General features: G+C 45.3%; 1 protein-coding gene across 1 annotated transcript; it reads left to right on the top strand.

The window, feature by feature from the left end:
• Positions 1 to 4,528: 4,528 nt before the first annotated feature.
• Positions 4,529 to 22,028, top strand: LOC311237804 (metalloreductase STEAP2-like; the record flags this gene model as incomplete). Its single annotated transcript, XM_084325781.1, is given in 7 exon segments — positions 4,529 to 4,690; positions 4,786 to 4,899; positions 4,901 to 5,024; positions 5,600 to 5,766; positions 14,104 to 14,631; positions 19,834 to 19,998; positions 21,735 to 22,028. Coding segments are annotated over 7 exon segments (1,554 nt in total).
• Positions 22,029 to 22,350: the final 322 nt, after the last annotated feature.

Here is a 22,350-nt window from a genome sequence, read left to right as displayed (position 1 = left end):
ACAGTAAAGAGTGCAACTGCTAACGTCATTTGTGCCTCATGGAGTCACATGACATAGATAGGCTACCATGCCATTTGGTGGACACTCTCATCCAAAGCTTCTTACAGTACAATTTTTTTGCGTGAGTGGCCCCCATGGGAATCAAACCCCTAACCCAGAAACTTGCACAGGATGTTTATGTAGTACTCTTTCTTCCAGGATGGCTGCCTGTATGAATGAATGAAAGACAACTTTATTTAACAGATTGCAGAATGGGTACAATACAGTATGGCTCAATACACACAATTGAAGGGGATGCAGATCAGAGAAAGACGTTTGTCTTGTTTACATCAGGGTCCCCCTCTTGTGTGCAAGAGACAAATGTGCAAAACAATGATTGCTATGTGTTGATTTATGAGAAATATATCAACAAAAACATAATCATTTGGTGTCTTATTACTGGATCTTGTAAGTAATTCACAGTAGAACAGCAATATCATGCTTTTCCAGTGTTTTACACTGAACTACACACACATTCCGTGCAAGGCCTCTGTTAGATGAATGCTCTACTACTCAATGAGCTACACCTTGTCACATCATCACCAAATTATAGTTTCTGCTGAGCTAACATCCTCTTATTGAACATATTTATCTCATGGAATATAACAACCAATCAAGCTTCATTTAGCCTATATAGCACATATCATACAAAGTTGCGTTGCATTAAAGTCTATTTTGCCAATCATATAACACAATAGTGATTCTACCTTGAATGAATGTTTTTACATTTGTTGTTCTCCTGTTCTAAACAGTGGTGTCTGGTAGCACATTCCTGTGAAAATCACGGGGAAGTGTTTTATAACACCAGTAGCAGCAACAACAATGGGCTTTAAATATCTAAATAATGTAGGTTAAAGGAAGAATCCTAACAAGATAGTGATAACAAAAAAAATATAACAGATAACTAGAGGGAAATAAACAATAAATTAGGAAAATAGCTAAGTTAACCCATTCTCTGCCACCACTTTGATCATCCTAACGTTATATTAAAAATTTCAACTGTACATGGTCCTAAACGGTATGACTGATCATCTGCGGGTGAACGGAGGGGGGGGGGGGTCGTTTATAATTCCGTGACCGACGTTAAATGATTTATGTAGTATGGGTGATATATTGATCAGAGCAGTTTGTATCGAAAATGATAAAGAAAAACGCTGAAACTCACGTCCATCTCCTCGTACCGTTGGGCGATGAGAGTGGAACAAACAGATCCCAGTTATGTGGTGGGGATCGAGGCGATCCAGTTCCGGTTTGTATAATACTAATATACGCCCAAACCATGTTGTTTATTGAGTTATGGCAACGATCCATGTCCACGGTGTGTGGATTGAGTCCCGGGACGATGAACGAGTGGCCGGACGGAATTAGGGGACGGACCGAGCTGAAACGGACATTTCCGGTTTGGCAACTCGCCGATCGGCCACCAGGTGGCGGTATTGAAGCGTTGCAGAGTTGTGATGGCTCCCGCAGCATATGACAAGGCTCCGTGGGTGAAATATGAATTCCATGACGAAAATATGAAATATGACCTTGAAACACGCTGTACAGCGATATTGGCAGACAACGCATGGCGGGCAATAACGCTGAACAGCGATATTGGCGGGAGATGGGTTAAATGGCTTCTTATAGACAAGCAAGGATAAAAAGTTATGTCTTAAAGCTGCAGTAGGCAACTTTGGAGAAATTAGCAAGAGTGAGTTCACCTGCCCAGCAAAAATATATACGGTATATATTTGAATTCAGCTTGGGCAGCTGGGTAGTGTAGAGGTCTAAGCACTCACCTACCACTGCAGAGACCCAGGGCAGGGTTCAAATCCCGGTGTCGGCTTGGTCCGGACAGTCGTCCTACAAACACAATTGGCAGTGTGCGTGGATGGGTAGCCAGTGGGGTACGAGTCCTGTTCGTTGCAATAGTGATCTGAACTAACTATTAGCTATTAATGTCAACTAAACTGATCCAAAAACTAATCCTAGAGCTGCTCAAGCGGAGCCCAGTAGAAACATCATACCAGCTAGGAATAAACTGTTACCATCCCAGAGTCTTGTACTGCTCCTAAATAATTTTTTATTATTATTATTATTATTATTATTATTATTATTATTATTATTATTATTATTATTAACAAATATACTGTGATATACCGTTACCGTCCAAAATTCTAAATACACCATGATGTAAAATTGTAGGCCATACCGCCCTAAAAGTGGATGGTATGTATCTCTGAAGTTGCCTACTGCAGCTTTAAATAACAACGCATGTCTTCAGCTGGACGAGTTTGGGCCATATGGCTGACCCAGAACACAGTCTGTTGTGCATTCCTAGAAGGACTAAAAAACACGTCATCCTGAAAAATGATGTTTGTGTTTTCATGTTTGTGCGCGACTGCGCGCTACAGTATGCCGCGGTCTTGCGCGAGTGGTGTACGCTGGAGCGCGCTCCGCTTGCACGAGGAGGCAGCGTCCGTTCAGACGCGTCTCTTTTGGAAACGGAGTCACCATCACCATCACTCAGGCACAACAGATCCACACAGCAGCCACAGAGGGAGGGGGAGACTGACCGCCCGGCGATGGACATCTCCGTTGTCCTTAGCGGCTCAGTGAAAGGTCGGTACAAATGTCCTCTTATTTTTTGACAGCTCTTAAAATGCGCGTTGAGGATGAGAACGCGACTTTTGTCCACGCCGAGCGGCAGAATCTGTATTGTGCCATGAGTCATAATTTCAAACACCTCGATCATGCACCGATTGGATTATTCTCTCCTCATCACGTGTCAAGGTTATTGTTGCCGAATAACCTCCACGGTCTGCACGCTCCAGCTCTACAGGTGTAGTTTACCCACCAAGACGTGTCGCAAGGTCCGACATTCTGACGCGTCTGCTTTGCCCTTCAAAATAACATGCACATGCAAAAATGTAAGGTCATTGTCTCCTGATGGATGAATTAATTAATGTAGCCTACTATAGCGTATTGCACATATTGCAGATCAAATTGACATACTGATGGGTTGCAACAACTTGCATTGCAATGGCAACAACAAAACAGGTTTTTGTAAAAATCTGTCCACATGACAACCTCATACAACCTCTCTCTCCCAATTGCCAGACGAGTCGACTAACATATTACTTAAGTGCTTTTCTTATAGCTATATTATTAAACCCTATGTCTATCTCAAGTGCAGAGTTCAATAGGAACCCATTTGTTTGTTTATGTTTTTAATTTGTATACATACATAGATGAGGGCCAGAACTTAATTAATGCATTGTCAGAATATTTTTCTTTTAATAAACAATATAGATTTGAGACCATTCGTTTGGGATCATTAGACAAGAAATATACTCTTTTCTCCATTAGAGAAATAATCTGTATGAAAAAGGTTGAATATATTTTTTACTTTGATTTGTTACACATATAGTAGCTCTTGGTTGTATACTATTACATGTTAGTAGCCTACTGGGGAAATGATCATGATTAGAGATATGAACATTTCATATCATGATTATAGTGACCAAAAATGATCGTGGGAATTGTTAAAAATGTGCTGAAAATGTAAAAGATCAAGTTTCTCTCAGCACTCTTAAGAAAAAATTAAATACGCCCCCACACTTAGTCCTCTTAGAAGGCTGAAAAGGCTGGGAGACTGTTGCTAATTTACATTACATTTACATTTTTGTAAATGTAAAAAGACATGCTAATGTCTTCGGTTGATGCTGGACAGTATTTACTGTGGGTTTTGCAAAGCGCTGTAACACAGTTTTAACTAGTGATGCACCGATGTGAAAATTGTGGCCGATACCGATAACCAATATTAATATTGCTGTTTTTTCTTCTTCATACCGGCCCATACCGATGTGTAAAAAAAACTGCCATATCGGATTATCGGCCGATATTATATCGGTGGCCGATATATCGTGCATCACTATAGTTTTATTTAACGTTAATTAAAGTTTGAACGGCATTACTAACCGTGAGGTGATTTTACCGTGGTTATCATTGAATCTGTTAACCGTTTCATCCCTAATCGTGGTATCGGTCTAATGAAAGCATATCGGTCTCGTCAGAGTTCCACTGCAGGCCAGTTTATAAAGCGAGACAAACGGTGGAGACATACTGTACGGCATTAGCTCTCTCTGATTTGATTAACAACAATCACGGCTAGTTAATGTAGGCACTTTTAGTGTGGTCTCCCCTCCCTGTCTAATCATCTCAGTATAATGAGTATAATCAATACGATTAATTCAGTAGTTCGGTGATATTAATTATGTCAGAGCAAAAAAGGAAAGAGTTATAAGGCTGTAACTCTGAATTCCCCCCCCCCTCTCTCTCTCTATCACCCCCCCCCCCCCCCCCCCCCCCCCACTGTCTATCCATCTATCTTACTCTCCACTACCCTCAGAATCGTTGACGTCGCCCTGAAACGGAGAGGCGGAGAGAGAGAGAGAGAGTGAGAGAAAGAGAGAGAGAGAGAGAGACAAAGTAAACGGCAGACAGAATGGACGCCGTCTCCGTGCCGGGGGGCAGCAGCAGCAGCAGCAGCAGCCCGGTGTTCTCCACCACAGCCTCCTGCTCCACCTCCTCCAACCACCACCACCTCCAACCACCACAGGCCTCCTTCCTCCCCAACGGCCTGAGAAGCGGCTGCAGCGACGTGGCAGTGGGGGAGGGTTCGGGAGCGCCTCCTCCTCCGCCTCCGCCTCCTCCTCCGCCTGTCCCTCCTCGACCACCGTGGCCGCCCGCCCCCATCCCAAGACCGCGGTGGCCATCCTGGGCACCGGCGACTTCTCCAAGTGCCTGGCCATCCGGCTGCTGCGCTGTGGCTTCCACGTGGTGGTGGGCAGCCGGCAGCCCAAGCGGGCGGCCGAGTTTCTTCCCCCACGTGGTGGACGTGACGCACCACGAGGACGCCGTGGGGAAAGCCGGGCTGGTGTTCCTGGCCATACGCCGCGAGCACTACTCTGTGCTGTGGGACCTCAAGCACCTGCTGGAAGGTATTAGATAACCCAGAAGTATTTTATTTTGTATTATTATTTTATTTTGTATTTTTGTATTTATTTATTTATTTTCTGACTCAGGTACGTAGGTAGGTAGATAGGTAGGTGCCTTGCTAGCTAGGTAGACTGAGACAGATCTCAGCACCTCCCCACAGTAGCTGACGGAGACAGATCTCAGCACCTCCCTAGCTGACTGAGACAGCGGCTGGTGTGGAGGGAGGCATATAAAGAGTGCTTTAATCACTCCTTGTCACACCTCAGAGGGAGGAGCCTGTGGCTGAAGATGCTATTTTACTTGCCCTATCAATTAATTGGAACGTAGGCTACAGCAGACAATGGGCATATTCCAAAAAAGTGTAATTCAGAATGTATTTCTTGGCTCATGTATCCCTCTGAGACATGCTTACAGAATATGTATTTCAAGCAGAGAGGAGCGCAGTCAAGGACACTTTCACATGAGGGATGAACCTACGGGCTGTTGTGAACATCTAAGCCGTGACCTTCCAGGTTCTAGACAGTGGTTCTGATGCTGGGGTCTAAGTAATAACCCGGTCTCTCATGTCACCCTGTAGGGAAGGTTCTGGTGGACGTCAGCAATAACAGGCGGGTGAACCAGTACCCGGAGTCCAACGCGGAGTATCTGGCATCACTGCTGCCGGAGTCCATCGTTGTGAAAGGCTTCAATGTCATCTCAGCCTGGGCCATGCAGCAGGTCTGCCCCAAAGACGCCAGCAGACAGGTATGAACTATTTTATTTTATTAAAAAAGATATATTCTTATATATATATATACATATATGAATTAATCTGGTCTTTGAAAAAAAGATTGCAGGTATGAAAGTGAAACTTGTATACCCATAATAATATTTATATAAAAAGAAAAAGGTTATTAGCTATCTTAAAAACTCACTTTTGTAACTCAGGTGTGTACCAGAAGAATATTAGTTGATCCATTTTAGGTAACCATGTTTCTATTGTAAAATGTGCAAGTAGTACTGTAGTGTTTTGGAATAAATGGCAAATATGGTGCTTTTATCCAAAGCGCTTTAAAATTTGTTCCTCACATTTGACCCATTCACTCACACATTCACACACAGATGGCAGAGGCAACCATGCAATGTGCCAACCTGCACATCGGGAGCAATTAGGGGTTAAGTGTCTTGCTCAAGGACACTTGAACACGCTGCCCGGGAGGAGTGGGAATCAAACCGTTAATCTCCGGATTACCTCCTATCTACCTCCTGATCCCACTGTCGCCCCTAGAAATTTTATATTTTCTAGTCTAACCTATTCTATTCTATTCTATTCAGTACATTAATGTAAATAGTGTATTGAGTATGACTATTCTATGGCTGTGTAAATACAGTACAATACCACAGTTGTATCTATCTGTTACATACAGCATAGATAGCTTTATCTGCATTATCTAGTATGCACTACATGGAATAAACTGCATACTGTTTGACAGACATACTACTGTACTGCCCAACATAGTTATTCAACAGCTTTTTTTGTATGAATATAGTCTCAGCCTCACCATCAAGACAATGTGAGATTAGAATCGTTAAGTTTGGGACAACACGTTCCTGTTTTCATCACAGCTTTAAAAGGAGAAAAAATGCTTTCAAATCCTACTTCTCTGGCTTCAAGTCCTGAAAAACTATTTCATAATCAAACGGGATGTTGACAGCAGACATCAGTCAGTGGCAGCCCGTCAGAAGGAAAATCAGCTTGAAACTAATTTGTTTCTTTGGCATGCGTCTGTGGCCGTGGTTATTTATGTCGACAGGTGGCCGCAGTGATATTTGGCCTGATGACGGTCTCTCGTAAGAGCTGATCGGGCGCCGAGCTGATTGGGTGAAATTTGGAGGGTACGCTCCCTGTCACTCTCCTCCCCGGGGCGTGGCCCTGTCACGTCTGTCAGACTCGGAGAGGCCATACTGACGTTATCCCATAAACGTTAAAATCACCCAACTCCCTCTCACTCTTTGCCCCCCCCCCCCCTCCTCTCTCTCTCCTCCCCCCCTCTCCTTATAGAGGTCGATATTGCCTACTACAAAACAATGAAGATTCTCATGAGAGCATATGGGTTTAAAAAGCATCTTCATGTTATGTCAAGGTGGACAAGTTTGACCTTTGACCTTGGGGTGTGTTAGGATGAGTAGGCAGGAGATGGCTTTATTAGGCGATGACTGGCCTTTGGGTAGTATCCACCAATCACAGTGCTCTCCTTGGATAGTGTTTACAGTATGTTGCTGTCCATTCTCTGTTTTTATGTCTGATGAGGTTTCTTCAGAGTTTTAACCAATAAAGAACCAAGAATGAGAGAGAGAGAGAGAGAGAGGAGGAGAGAGAGAGAGAGAGAGAGAGAGAGACGAGAGAGAGAGAGAGAGAGAGAGAGAGAGAGAGAGAGAGAGACGCCGAAACAGGGACAGACATGAAACCAAAAATCATATTGGGAAAACACTGCTCTCTCTCTCTCTCTCTCTCTCTCTCTCTCTCTCTCTCTCTCTCTCTCCTCTCTCTCTCTCTCTCTCTCTCTCTCTCTCTCTCCTCTCTCTCTCTCTCTCTCTCTCTCTCTCTCTCTCTCTCTCTCTCTCTCTCTCTCTCTCTCTCTCTCTCTCTCTCTCTCCTCTCTCTCTCTCTCTTTCTTTCTCTCACAGTTGGCAGCTAGTTAGGCTGACAGAAGCACCAGACAGCAGGCTTTGCTCTGCTCTGTTTTCCCCCTCTGTGAGACTCTTAATTCCCCTAAATATTATGCATGGATTATATGAAGCGCCCCACAGCTGAATATATGAAGCACACAGCCGGCAGCTGAGAGAAATGGATTATATGAAGCGCCCCACAGCTGATTATATGAAGCACACAGCCCACAGCTGAAAGAAATAGCTTTGGTGCCAGTGTTTTCAATGAGGAGCAAAGCCGGTCGTCTGTGCGCTCAGTAACACTGGAGCAAATGGGTTTGATTACAATTCATTGGTTCCTTGAGGTTTTATGGCACTATTTTCACTGCTTCTGTTTTTGTTCTAATTGTGACAGTTCATTTTGTAGCCTATTCCTAACGCTGACATTACACACACAACTAGTTATCGCTGCTGTCGGGACAAAACCTCATAACTCCAAAAACCCAACTTTTCAGCAGATGAAAAAAACTAACACAGATTTGAGGGTGAATAGAGTTAGGAGGTTTAGACAGATGATCGGTTTAATGCTTTCCCATTGTTTAAACTTTGTAAAACCCACACACACATATGGAGGATGATCTACGGAGTTGATTTATATAATAAAAAATAAATAAAAAAAATGGAGTTATGAGGTTTTGTCCCGACAGCAACGTTATGCAATTTAGCTGCCGTTGCTGATGATGTCACAATGTCAAGTAACAACTTGTTTGTTACAAGTTTCTTGTTAGTGGCTGTTATACTGTGCAATTCAGTTGCATGTAAAAGTTCCCTGTGTAACGCCAGCCTTAGAGACCTGTGTTCTTGGTGAAGAGAGTCCAGTAGTTGAATATGCTACAGGTGCTGAAACATTCCACACAATAAAGCTGTGACTGTCACTAGGGCTGCACGATTAATCGGAATTCTTAAAGAAAAAATTACTTAACTTTTTTAAATGATGACGATTCTGACTTGAGTTATTTTGTATGTTACAAGAGACTTAAGTTTAAATCAAGCACTTTCATATATGTTATGTATGAGTTTAAGTCAAGCACTTTGATATGTTATGTTGTCTGTTTAAGAAAGAGTGCGATAAATGATTTTATTGAAAAAATAAGAATCGTGTGAGAGAATCGTGATCTCAATTCTTAGAGAGAAAAATCATGATGCACATTTTAGCAAGAATCGTGCAGCCCTTACTGTCACCAAGAATAAGTAATTGCAATCAGATCTAATCATTGTTGGATGGAACGATTACACCTGTTCCTTCTCATCTTGTGCAGGTGTTCTTCTGATTACACCTGTTCCTTCTCATCTTGTGCAGATGTTCTTCTGATTACACCTGTTCCTTCTCATCTTGTGCAGATGTTCGTCTGATTACACCTGTTCCTTCTCATCTCGTGCAGGTGTTCGTCTGATTACACCTGTTCCTTCTCATCTTGTGCAGATGTTCTTCTGATTACACCTGTTCCTTCTCATCTCGTGCAGATGTTCTTCTGATTACACCTGTTCCTTCTCATCTTGTGCAGATGTTCGTCTGATTACACCTGTTCCTTCTCATCTCGTGCAGATGTTCGTCTGATTACACCTGTTCCTTCTCATCCCGTGCAGATGTTCGTCTGATTACACCTGTTCCTTCTCATCCTGTGCAGATGTTCGTCTGATTACACCTGTTCCTTCTCATCTTGTACAGGTGTTCGTCTGATTACACCTGTTCCTTCTCATCTTGTGCAGATGTTCGTCTGATTACACCTGTTCCTTCTCATCTCGTGCAGGTGTTCGTCTGATTACACCTGTTCCTTCTCATCTTGTACAGGTGTTCGTCTGATTACACCTGTTCCTTCTCATCTCGTGCAGATGTTCGTCTGATTACACATGTTCCTTCTCATCTCGTGCAGATGTTCGTCTGATTACACCTGTTCCTTCTCATCTCGTGCAGATGTTCGTCTGATTACACCTGTTCCTTCTCATCTTGTACAGGTGTTCGTCTGATTACACCTGTTCCTTCTCATCTCGTGCAGATGTTCGTCTGATTACACCTGTTCCTTCTCATCTCGTGCAGGTGTTCGTCTGATTACACCTGTTCCTTCTCATCCCGTGCAGATGTTCGTCTGATTACACCTGTTCCTTCTCATCTCGTGCAGATGTTCGTCTGATTACACCTGTTCCTTCTCATCCCGTGCAGATGTTCGTCTGATTACACCTGTTCCTTCTCATCCTGTGCAGGTGTTCGTCTGATTACACCTGTTCCTTCTCATCTCGTGCAGATGTTCGTCTGATTACACCTGTTCCTTCTCATCCTGTGCAGATGTTCGTCTGATTACACCTGTTTAGGCCTGCCGCGATAAGCAATAAATCGATTAATTGCCGCGATAATTAAAATGAATGCAATGATTTTGACGGGCGCGATTAATTGCTATTTGCGCGTTTGTTTTAATGAGGCGGAACCAGTGCCCCTTGCAGTCTCTCTCCGTGTGGGTTGGCCGCTGGCGTTACTACAGAGCACAGCACGGGAGCTCCGTGGGGCAGTAGCAATGCCACATATAGCTTAACTACATTTCTCAATAGTGTTGCTCCTTTTAACCAAGTAGCGTTATTTGTAGTGTAACGTTAGAATAACACAGAATAACGTTAATACAATTACATGCATCATTGTTTACAATGAACGGGTGGGGCTAGTCAAAGCACTGGAGACGGGGACAAGTTAAACATGAATTAATTTATTATAACGGGTCGTTTTCGAGTCGTGCTGCAGTGCCTACGCACCACAGCTATTCTATTATATACTGCTTTGACGCTTCCTCCTCATCGTTGATTGCCTGTAGTAGCTGCATCTAACGTTAGTAGCTAACGTTAAAACTAAAAAACACAACCGGACGAGACAAGTTGTCGGCTAGGATAATCACAACAATACTTCCGGTCCGGTCGGTGGGCTTCAAAATAAAAGTCTTAAACCGGAAAAGACGGAGCGGTGGGCTTCAAAATAAAAGTTTTGGGAAATAAATTTCTCAAAAAAATTCTCTAACCGGTCGCAATAATATCGCTTATCGCGATATTTTCGGGGGCAATTAATCGCCCAGCAAAATGTGTTATCGTGGCAGGCCTACACCTGTTCCTTCTCATCCTGTGCAGGTGTTCGTCTGATTACACCTGTTCCTTCTCATCCCGTGCAGGTGTTCGTCTGATTACACCTGTTCCTTCTCATCTTGTGCAGGTGTTCGTCTGATTACACCTGTTCCTTCTCCTCTTGTGCAGGTGTTCGTCTGATTACACCTGTTCCCTCTCATCTTGTGCAGATGTTTGTCTGATTACACCTGTTCCTTCTCATCTTGTGCAGGTGTTCGTCTGATTACACCTGTTCCTTCTCATCTTGTGCAGGTGTTCGTCTGATTACACCTGTTCCTTCTCATCTTGTGCAGGTGTTCGTCTGATTACACCTGTTCCTTCTCATCTTGTGCAGGTGTTCGTCTGATTACACCTGTTCCTTCTCATCTTGTGCAGATGTTAGTCTGATTACACCTGTTCCTTCTCATCTTGTGCAGATGTTCGTCTGATTACACCTGTTCTTTCTCATCCTGTGCAGGTGTTCGTCTGATTACACCTGTTCCTTCTCATCCTGTGCAGGTGTTCGTCTGATTACACCTGTTCCTTCTCATCTTGTGCAGATGTTCGTCTGATTACACCTGTTCCTTCTCATCTTGTGCAGGTGTTCGTCTGATTACACCTGTTCCTTCTCATCCTGTGCAGGTGTTCATCTGATTACACCTGTTCCTTCTCATCCTGTGCAGGTGTTCATCTGATTACACCTGTTCCTTCTCATCTTGTGTTCGTCTGATTACACCTGTTCCTTCTCCTCTTGTGCAGGTGTTCTTCTGATTACACCTGTTCCTTCTCCTACCGTGCAGGTGTTCGTCTGATTACACCTGTTCCTTCTCATCCCATGCAGATGTTCGTCTGATTACACCTGTTCCTTCTCATCCCGTGCAGATGTTCGTCTGATTACACCTGTTCCTTCTCCTCTCGTGCAGGTGTTCGTCTGATTACACCTGTTCCTTCTCATCTTGTGCAGATGTTCGTCTGATTACACCTGTTCCTTCTCATCCCGTGCAGATGTTCGTCTGATTACACCTGTTCCTTCTCCTCTCGTGCAGGTGTTCATCTGATTACACCTGTTCCTTCTCATCTTGTGTTCGTCTGATTACACCTGTTCCTTCTCCTCTTGTGCAGGTGTTCTTCTGATTACACCTGTTCCTTCTCATCTTGTACAGGTGTTCGTCTGATTACACCTGTTCCTTCTCATCCCGTGCAGATGTTCGTCTGATTACAGCTGTTCCTTCTCATCCCGTGCAGATGTTCGTCTGATTACACCTGTTCCTTCTCCTCTTGTGCAGGTGTTCGTCTGATTACACCTGTTCCTTCTCCTCCCGTGCAGGTGTTCGTCTGATTACACCTGTTCCTTCTCATCCCGTGCAGATGTTCGTCTGATTACACCTGTTCCTTCTCGTCCCGTGCAGGTGTTCGTCTGATTACACCTGTTCCTTCTCATCCTGTGCAGGTGTTCGTCTGATTACACCTGTTCCTTCTCATCCCGTGCAGGTGTTCGTCTGATTACACCTGTTCCTTCTCATCCTGTGCAGGTGTTCGTCTGATTACACCTGTTCCTTCTCATCTTGTGCAGATGTTCGTCTGATTACACCTGTTCCTTCTCATCCCGTGCAGGTGTTCGTCTGATTACACCTGTTCCTTCTCATCTTGTGCAGATGTTCGTCTGATTACACCTGTTCCTTCTCATCCCGTGCAGGTGTTCGTCTGATTACACCTGTTCCTTCTCATCCTGTGCAGCCAGATGTTCGTCTGATTACACCTGTTCCTTCTCCTCCTGTGCAGGTGTTCGTCTGATTACACCTGTTCCTTCTCATCCTGTGCAGCCAGATGTTCGTCTGATTACACCTGTTCCTTCTCCTCTTGTGCAGGTGTTCGTCTGATTACACCTGTTCCTTCTCCTCCCGTGCAGGTGTTCGTCTGATTACACCTGTTCCTTCTCATCCCGTGCAGATGTTCGTCTGATTACACCTGTTCCTTCTCGTCCCGTGCAGGTGTTCGTCTGATTACACCTGTTCCTTCTCATCCTGTGCAGGTGTTCGTCTGATTACACCTGTTCCTTCTCATCCCGTGCAGGTGTTCGTCTGATTACACCTGTTCCTTCTCATCCTGTGCAGGTGTTCGTCTGATTACACCTGTTCCTTCTCATCTTGTGCAGATGTTCGTCTGATTACACCTGTTCCTTCTCATCCCGTGCAGGTGTTCGTCTGATTACACCTGTTCCTTCTCATCTTGTGCAGATGTTCGTCTGATTACACCTGTTCCTTCTCATCCCGTGCAGGTGTTCGTCTGATTACTCCTGTTCCTTCTCATCCTGTGCAGCCAGATGTTCGTCTGATTACACCTGTTCCTTCTCCTCCTGTGCAGGTGTTCGTCTGATTACACCTGTTCCTTCTCATCCTGTGCAGCCAGATGTTCGTCTGATTACACCTGTTCCTTCTCCTCTTGTGCAGGTGTTCGTCTGATTACACCTGTTCCTTCTCATCCTGTGCAGGTGTTAGTCTGATTACACCTGTTCCTTCTCATCCTGTGCAGGTGTTCATCTGATTACACCTGTTCCTTCTCATCCCGTGCAGGTGTTCGTCTGATTACACCTGTTCCTTCTCATCTTGTGCAGATGTTCGTCTGATTACACCTGTTCCTTCTCATCCTGTGCAGGTGTTCGTCTGATTACACCTGTTCCTTCTCATCCTGTGCAGGTGTTCGTCTGATTACACCTGTTCCTTCTCATCTTGTGCAGGTGTTCGTCTGATTACACCTGTTCCTTCTCCTCTCGTGCAGGTGTTCGTCTGATTACACCTGTTCCTTCTCCTCTCGTGCAGGTGTTCGTCTGATTACACCTGTTCCTTCTCATCCTGTGCAGGTGTTCGTCTGATTACACCTGTTCCTTCTCATCTTGTACAGGTGTTCGTCTGATTACACCTGTTCCTTCTCATCCTGTGCAGGTGTTCATCTGATTACACCTGTTCCTTCTCATCCCGTGCAGGTGTTCGTCTGATTACACCTGTTCCTTCTCATCTTGTGCAGATGTTCGTCTGATTACACCTGTTCCTTCTCATCCTGTGCAGGTGTTCGTCTGATTACACCTGTTCCTTCTCATCCTGTGCAGGTGTTCGTCTGATTACACCTGTTCCTTCTCATCTTGTGCAGGTGTTCGTCTGATTACACCTGTTCCTTCTCCTCTCGTGCAGGTGTTCGTCTGATTACACCTGTTCCTTCTCCTCTCGTGCAGGTGTTCGTCTGATTACACCTGTTCCTTCTCATCCTGTGCAGGTGTTCGTCTGATTACACCTGTTCCTTCTCAATCCCGTGCAGGTGTTCGTCTGCAGCAACTCCGTAGCGGCCCGTCAGCAGGTCATAGAACTGGCCCGCCAGCTCAACTTCCAGCCCGTGGACATGGGCGCCCTCTCCTCGTCGCGGGACATCGAGAACATGCCCGTGCGCCTCTTCCCGGCCTGGAGGGGCCCCGTCCTGGCCGCCGTGGCCCTCTCCATCTTCTTCTTCGCCTACTCGTTCGTGCGCGACATCGTCCACCCGTACGTGAGGCACAAGCAGAGCGACTTCTACAAGATCCCCATCGAGATGGTGAACCGCACGCTGCCCACGGTGGCCATCACGCTGCTGGCGCTGGTGTACCTGGCGGGCCAGCTGGCGGCCGCGCACCAGCTCTACTACGGCACCAAGTACAGACGCTTCCCCCACTGGCTGGAGGGCTGGCTGCAGAGCCGCAAGCAGCTGGGCCTCCTCAGCTTCTTCCTGGGCTGCGTCCACGTGCTGTACAGCCTCTGCCTGCCCCTGCGGAGGTCCGAGAGATACCTGCTCCTCAACACGGCTTACCAGCAGGTCAGAGGGGGGGGGGGGGGGGGGGGGGGGGGGTTGTTGGGGCATAGGCCTTGTTTTGTATCGGGACGCTAGGGACATGTCTTTTGTCGATTTGTCCCTACCAAAATAATTGCAGAGTTTTTTTTTAACAAATGTTTTTTATTTTCCCTTTTTTAACATACAACTAGACACACAATACATTAACAGTAGAAATCCACAATAAATCACAGGACTATGACCGACATAATAATAACAATAATGACTGTCCAGTACTTAAATCAAAATAAATGTAGATTAAAAGATATACACATAATGAATACAATACAATACAATACATATGCTCTTGCTTGCTCTTCACTCTTTCCTTCTCCTTCCCCCCCACCACCCCCCTCAGGACCCCCTCTTGGACTATCCATCCATTAAACTGTCGTTTTTGTATTATAATTCACAACATTGTGGTCTTGCAAAACAGAGCCTTTTTATCTGTTGCGAAAGTGTAGGGTGACAGCTGCATCAAGATCAGCCAGGATCATCTGATGCTCTTTGTAGCAAAAAAAAAAAAAATTATTTATGCTCAAATTTGTTCCGCTCGAGCGCTCATATACTGTAGTGTCCCTCAAATCAAACCTATACGCCCCTGGTGTGGGGGAGGTGTAATGATTGAATCCAAGCTGGATTCTCCTCTATTTAGTTTAAGGTGAAGAGCAGCCCCACTGACTCTCTATCTCATTAGATCATGTCCAAGGGGGGGAAGCCACGTGTCCCAATAAAGGTTTGACCCTCAGTTTCACGCCGCGCGGCAGTTTTCTGGCTCCTCTGGGAGGAAGCCACGGTGGGAGTCCGAATGCGAGAGGTAGAATCAGCAGCAACGTTTCCAGTCCGCAGGGCTAGGTAGAAGATTTGACGCATCAACACCCACGGTTCGGAAAGTGTGTTAGGTATAAAACATATGAGTGACATACAGTATTTCATTCATTTTCCAAAGGTTCCTATACTGTGGGTTCCTACTAGGGATGTCCGATATTACCGGCCTACCGATATTATCGGCCGATATTGGCATTAAAATGTGATATCGGAAAATATCGGTATCGGTTTTCAAAAAATAAATAAAACATATATATACCGGTATATATATTTTTTTTTTACATTTCTATAACCTTTATTTACCCAGGCAAGCAAGTAAGAACAAATTCTGATTTTATTTATTGTCAAAAGTATGCATAATGTTATGTTAATTCCACAACAAGACATATGTAATGTTAATTACCTGAAATTATTCCGTTTTTTGGGGGGGGGAAACCCTGCATATATCGGTATCGGTTGATATCGGTTGATATCGGTATCGGAAATTAAGAGTTGGACAATATCGGTATATCGGTATCGGTAAAAAAGCCAATATCGAGCATCCCTAGTTCCTACTGAACCGAGCAGTAATTTAATAAAAGCCTAAGCCTTACGCCAGCCAAGTCCCTGTCCTGGGTGTGTTGTCATCTGGATGGATGGATGGATGGACTGCATTTATGGAGCGCTTTTATCCAAAGTGCTTTACAACTTAGGCCTCACATTCACCCATTCACTCGCACACTCACACACCGACGGGCGGCGGAGGCAACCGCGCGAGGTGCCGACCTGCTCATCGGGAGCAGTTAGGAGGTTAAGTGTCCTTGACACGCTGCCGGGAGGAGCCGGAAGCTAACCGGGAACCTTCCGCTCTACCTCCCGAGCCAGGCATGACTCAGGCAACATGGTTGCGTGCTCTTGTGTTCCTGCGTGCTCTCTCCCCAGTGGTTGCGTGCTCTTGTGTTCCTGCGTGCTCTCTCCCCACAGTGACCTAGATGAGAGCGATGGGACGTTGGTTCCCAGAGACTGACTCATCTATTTGTGCCCAGGACCCTCCTGGCGTGGCCATAAAGTGTTCTTCTTATGAACAACATCTGAGACGAAAACAGAGAAGCACGCTAGGGACTCAACACAGACACAACAACCAGACCCTCTGCGGTTGACAATGCCGAGCAACATCACCTGCTGGGAGGAACAACAGTGGTAAACGGTGCATTTATATAGCGCTTTTATTCAAAGCGCTTTACAATCTGTTCCTCACATTTTACCCATTCATTCACACTCACACACCGACGGCAGAGGCGACCATGCAGGGTGCCAACCGGCTCATCGGGAGCAGTCAGGGGTTAAGTGTTTTGAGCTGCTCAAGGACACTTGGACACGCTGCCCGGGAGGAGCGGATTACCAGACGACTCCTCTGCCTCCTGAGCCGCTGTCACCCGCTAAACAACAAGGAGCTGTGCATGTACCTGTGTTACAGCATTGATTTAAAGTGAGTGCATACATTTCTGTAGTATGGTTACTTACTCCCGTTGGAAATCTCCGCTGTATAAAAAGCCATTACTATAGCCCCTTTCACACTGCCTGTTAAAGATCTTACCGCGCTTTTCCGTCTTGCCGTTCTGTTCTGAAAGGTACGAACATGGAATGGGGGGGGGGGGGGGTCAAAGTTGATGCAGCATTATGCCGTCGGCAGGTACAGTGAAATTGTCTGTGTGAATGGGACCGCCCCGGTTAGCGGTTTTGATGATATTGCTTCGTCTAGCTATCAGTTGTTGAAAGATGAGATAGAACAATGGCTGACCACATGATATAATAATAAAAGAATATGCAACGTGAGAAGTCACAAGTTTTACCTTAATGCGTTTTGGTGCAAATCAACTGGACTTGTACACCAGTCTTGAGAAAAAAAAACAGTGACACTGCATCATCTACTTTGGGATAAAGTCGTAGTAGGCTACGTGACATAACATTTAATGAGGGCAGGGGTAATACCTGGCACGCACTAGAAGATATTAACATTAATCCTAACCCATATTGAAACAGAGGTATAACCACAGCCCGAGACGCGTTGCTTCTATCCGCCTATGACTCTGAAGGTTGAATAAAGGTTTTCCTTTACTGCTTTATTGCTGCTTTCTGTGTAAAAAAAAAGGGGGCTTACGTCAGTTCAGCTAACTACTCCTGTCGCTCAGAGCTCCCTGTCAGTAGCATCCCCATAACCCTCAGCCTCTCTCTCTCCCCCCTCTCAGAACCATCCCCATAACCCTCAGCCTCTCTCTCTCTCCCCTCACAGAACCATCCCCATAACCTCAGCCTCTCTCTCTCCCCCTCCCTGTCAGTACCATCCCCATAACCCTCAGCCTCTCTCTCTCTCCCCTCTCAGAACCATCCCCATAACCCTCAGCCTCTCTCTCTCTCTCCCCTCCCTGTCAGTACCATCCCCATAACCCTCAGCCTCTCTCTCTCTCTCCCCTCCCTGTCAGTACCATCCCCATAACCCTCAGCCTCTCTCTCTCTCCCCTCTCAGAACCATCCCCATAACCCTCAGCCTCTCTCTCTCTCCCCTCTCAGAACCATCCCCATAACCCTCTCTCTCTCTCCCCTCACAGAACCACAAACACTTTATCTTTGGCTGTGTGTGCAGGACTTTGTCGTGGTGAACATGGTGGAAAGGCAACAGGATCTCATGCGGTGAACAGGGACAGCGAGACAAGCGTAGTACAGTCGACCAAATGTATCGCTCTCCATATATTTAGTACTACGTACATCAAACAATAGACTATATGTATCACTCTCCATATATTTAGTACTATGTACATCAAACAATAGACTATATGTATCACTCTCCATATATTTAGTACTATGTACATCAAACAATAGACTATATGTATCACTCTCCATATATTTAGTACTATGTACATCAAACAATAGACTATATGTATCACTCTCCATATATTTAGTACTATGTACATCAAACAATATACAGTAGACTATATGTACTGTATCACTCACCATACATTTAGTACTATGCACATCAAACAATAGACTATATGTATCATAAAATAGACAGAATAAAAGCAATGCAGATAATAAGAAAAGGGTCAAAGCAATGCAGGTAATTGATACAAATATTGACTCACACAGTTTAAAACCGGAGTCTTCCCCGTTAGATGGTAAATAGATTTATTTTGGTCAGTTTTGATTGATTATCATGTCACTAATTTAGTTCCATTGTATATTTATATTATATTTTATTGTTTTGTAATTATTATTATTATATTGTTTCAACAGACTATAACTTTGAAATATATTCATACAAAAACAATAGAATCCAGCCTTAATATGACTGCAATTTGGTTCTCCTGGTAAGTTATTTTTTATTTGTATTTTTTTACCTTGTCCTTGAGTAAAGTGTAACTCATTAGGGCAGATTATGCTGACCCTTTTTCAGCTTTTCTAACCATTCACAGTGTAGTAGACCTGCATGCGTTCCATTCCATTCAGAATGTCTGGAATAGTTGCCCTGAGAGCCCAACACTCCCTTGTCCTGAAGCAACAACCACTGGTGGGATAACTTAATAACCATTCACAGAAACTGAAATACTAAAATGTTCTCAGAAACTGAGATACTACAATTTATCCCACCCACCCCACCCCACTCCCCATCAGATAGGTGGAAGTTAACCCACCGCTAAATTTAGACTGAAAAGCAGGTCTTCGGATTGAGTCAAATTATTCAGGGTGTGTTTCCGCTGCATTCATTCAGACGGCGGCAGCCTGCCAAATGTTACCATAACTCACACACAAATGTAAATGCAGTGAATACAGAAGGTACATTTTCACAACATACTTAATGAGATGCAAATTAATTTATCTGGGCTTGTTCACCCAGAATATACAGAAACCCTTTCATACATCAGTAACCTGTAACGGGGATGTTCAATCCCAGCCCTGCCTCTGATCGTATGAATATGTCTAATGTCTATTTATGTGTACGCTTGGGCAAGATGGAAGAAATTATTATCAGAATAATAACCACTGTTTCTGTGTCTATATAAAACATCTGCTTTTTTAATAATTCTTTTTATTCTTTTGTCCCATCCCCCAATTCCACATGTAATTTTGTCCTTGCCAATTCCCTTCCTGGTCGTTGCGCTGCCCTACTGCCTGGGGGGGGGGGGGGGGGGGGGGGGGGGGGGTGTAGACTACAACATGCCTCCTCCGATACATGTGAAGTCACCAGGCACTTCTTTTCACCCGACAGCGAGGAGCAATATCCCACAAACTCTTAATTTCATCACATTATGATCCCAGTGATGGACAATAAACGATCAATTTGACTCCTTGCCCAACCCCTACGCATGTGTTCTGTGTCTGCAGGTCCATGCTAACGTGGAGAACTCGTGGAACGAGGAGGAGGTGTGGAGGGTGGAGATGTACGTGTCCTTCGGCATCATGAGCCTGGGCCTGCTCTCCCTGCTGGCCGTCACCTCCATACCCTCCATCCACAGCACCCTCAACTGGAGGGAGTTCAGCTTCATACAGGTAGTACTGTGGTTGGGCAATGCTGTCATTATAGACAATGCATTATAGAGTAACCTTGCATTTTTGCCATTAATTTAGTTTTGATCTATAGTAAGTAATGCTACATCAAACACTGCTCCCCATACCTCATTCTCATCACGTAGAACTGCTTTGACTGAGGTAGTTCTGTTTGTTGTCTGGAGGTACATGAATGTGGGTGCCCCACATGCGCACATATTGCCTTGTGAAATGAATTGAAAGTATGTCAAGTATGTCAAAGATGTATGTCAGGATTTTATGGACATGCAACACAAAATGTACCATGAATGTAGGCTAAGTCAGGAAACACTTGCCATTGGCCTTCCTCAGAGAGGTGTTCACCGCGCAACACCACCAATCAACACACGCTTGTTGGGGTGACTGTAGCCTAGAGGTGACGGATGTCGGCTTGTGACCAAAAGTTGACCATCCAATCCCTGGACTAACTAGGAAACAAGGACACACAGTGTCATAGATGTGAAGCATCATCATGTAGATTGAACTGGTCTTACACTCATGCCTGTGAGCTGCCACTAGGGGCAGAGTCATGCCTGTGAGCTGCCACTAGGGGCAGAGTCATGCCTGTGAGCTGCCACTAGGGGCAGAGTCATGCCTGTGAGCTACCACTAGGGGCAGAGTCATGCCTGTGAGCTGCCACTAGGGGCAGAGTCATGCATGTGAGCTGCCACTAGGGGCAGAGTCATGCCTGTGAGCTGCCACTAGGGGCAGAGTCATGCCTGTGAGCTGCCACTAGGGGCAGAGTGAATTGAATGAATGGCTAAATGAACGAGTAACGTTGAGTTGTATGTAATAAAGGGAGATTGTCGACCATCACTGGGACATTTTTCTGATTGGCCGGCAGGTGTGCGTTAAAACCGCTTAATGCACATGTAGTTCGGCTCAAGTTTACTCATTGTTCTAAATGTATTCGCTACCAAACCTGTATCCATAGGAGAGTACAGCTGTCAAAGCTTTACCCGTTGTCAACTGTAGTGAAGCACAGCTGACTTATCCACTTGATAAACTAACGACTAATGGAAAACACACCAATGGCAAGTGCAAATCTTTCACCAAATTTTTTTTATATTTAATTTTATATTGTTTTGTTATATTGGTAAATGAGCACGGTATAAGCGGAATAATCAAGTTGTACTGTATGGTGGTTCTTCGCCTCCACATTATGCCTTAAAACCGTTATCCCTACATGTATTCCCACAATATACAGTACTGTAGTGGCCACTCGCCAGCGGGTGGGTAAGGTTTTAGAGAAATTATAATTCATGGCGATCTAGCCCATGTTTCTGTAAGGAGTGAGTGCAGAGAGTGCAATAAATATGAGCTACTTGCTCTTAAAAGAACACGCCCACATTTTGGGAAATGGCATTGTCCATCTGTCCACTAACACCTCTAACACCGCTTGTGCTAAGCTAGGCTAACGTGCAGCCAGCTTTCTACTGAACGCAGAGAGGAAACTGGTATCTATCTTCTTGTCTCTCTCTGGAGAAGACGATAAGCTAATTTCCCAAAATGTTGCTGTGTTCTTTTAAGACTTGACCTTAAAGATCTTGTATAGCAGCAGTAGCTGCCACCTACTCAGAACTGTTGTTGCAGTGTTGTCCTTCCTACAAAATGTGCTCAGTAAACTATTTAAATGGAACATGTGAGCGGTCCTGACTGGTCCTGACGTTCTCCTGTCCTTCTGCATATTATCCTTCCAGTCCACCTTAGGCTACATCGCCCTGCTCATCGCCACCTTCCACGCCCTGCTGTATGGTTGGAAGAGAGCCTTCGAGGAGGACGCCTACCGCTTCTACCTGCCGCCCAACTTCGCGGTGGCCCTGGCCCTGCCCGTGTGCGTCGTCCTGGGCAAGGTGTTCCTGCTGCTCCCCTGCGTGGCCCGCAAGCTCCACCGAATCCGCAGGGGCTGCGAGAACGGCCGCTACCGCTTGCACCGTCTGGACCCCGTGGGCTCGGCCGCGCAGGTTTCTCCAGAGAGGGTCACCATCATGTGACGAGTCTCGTCCTCAGACTGTTTCTCCAGAGAGGGTCACCATCATGTGACGAGTCTCGTCCTCAGACTGTTTTCTCCAGAGAGGGTCACCATCATGTGACGAGTCTCGTCCTCAGACTGTTTCTCCAGAGAGGGTCACCATCATGTGACGAGTCTCGTCCTCAGACTGTTTCTCCAGAGAGGGTCACCATCATGTGACGAGTCTCGTCCTCAGACTGTTTCTCCAGAGAGGGTCTCACCATCATGTGACGAGTCTCGTCCTCAGACTGTTTCTCCAGAGAGGGTCACCATCATGTGACGAGTCTCGTCCTCAGACTGTTTCT

The sequence above is a fragment of the Notolepis coatsorum genome (assembly GCF_963971535.1).
Source record: "Notolepis coatsorum genome assembly, chromosome: 12".
Classification (NCBI taxonomy): Eukaryota; Metazoa; Chordata; class Actinopteri; order Aulopiformes; family Paralepididae; genus Notolepis; species Notolepis coatsorum.
Note: the sequence above shows the minus strand (reverse complement) of the source record. Positions and strands in the feature narration are given on the sequence as shown.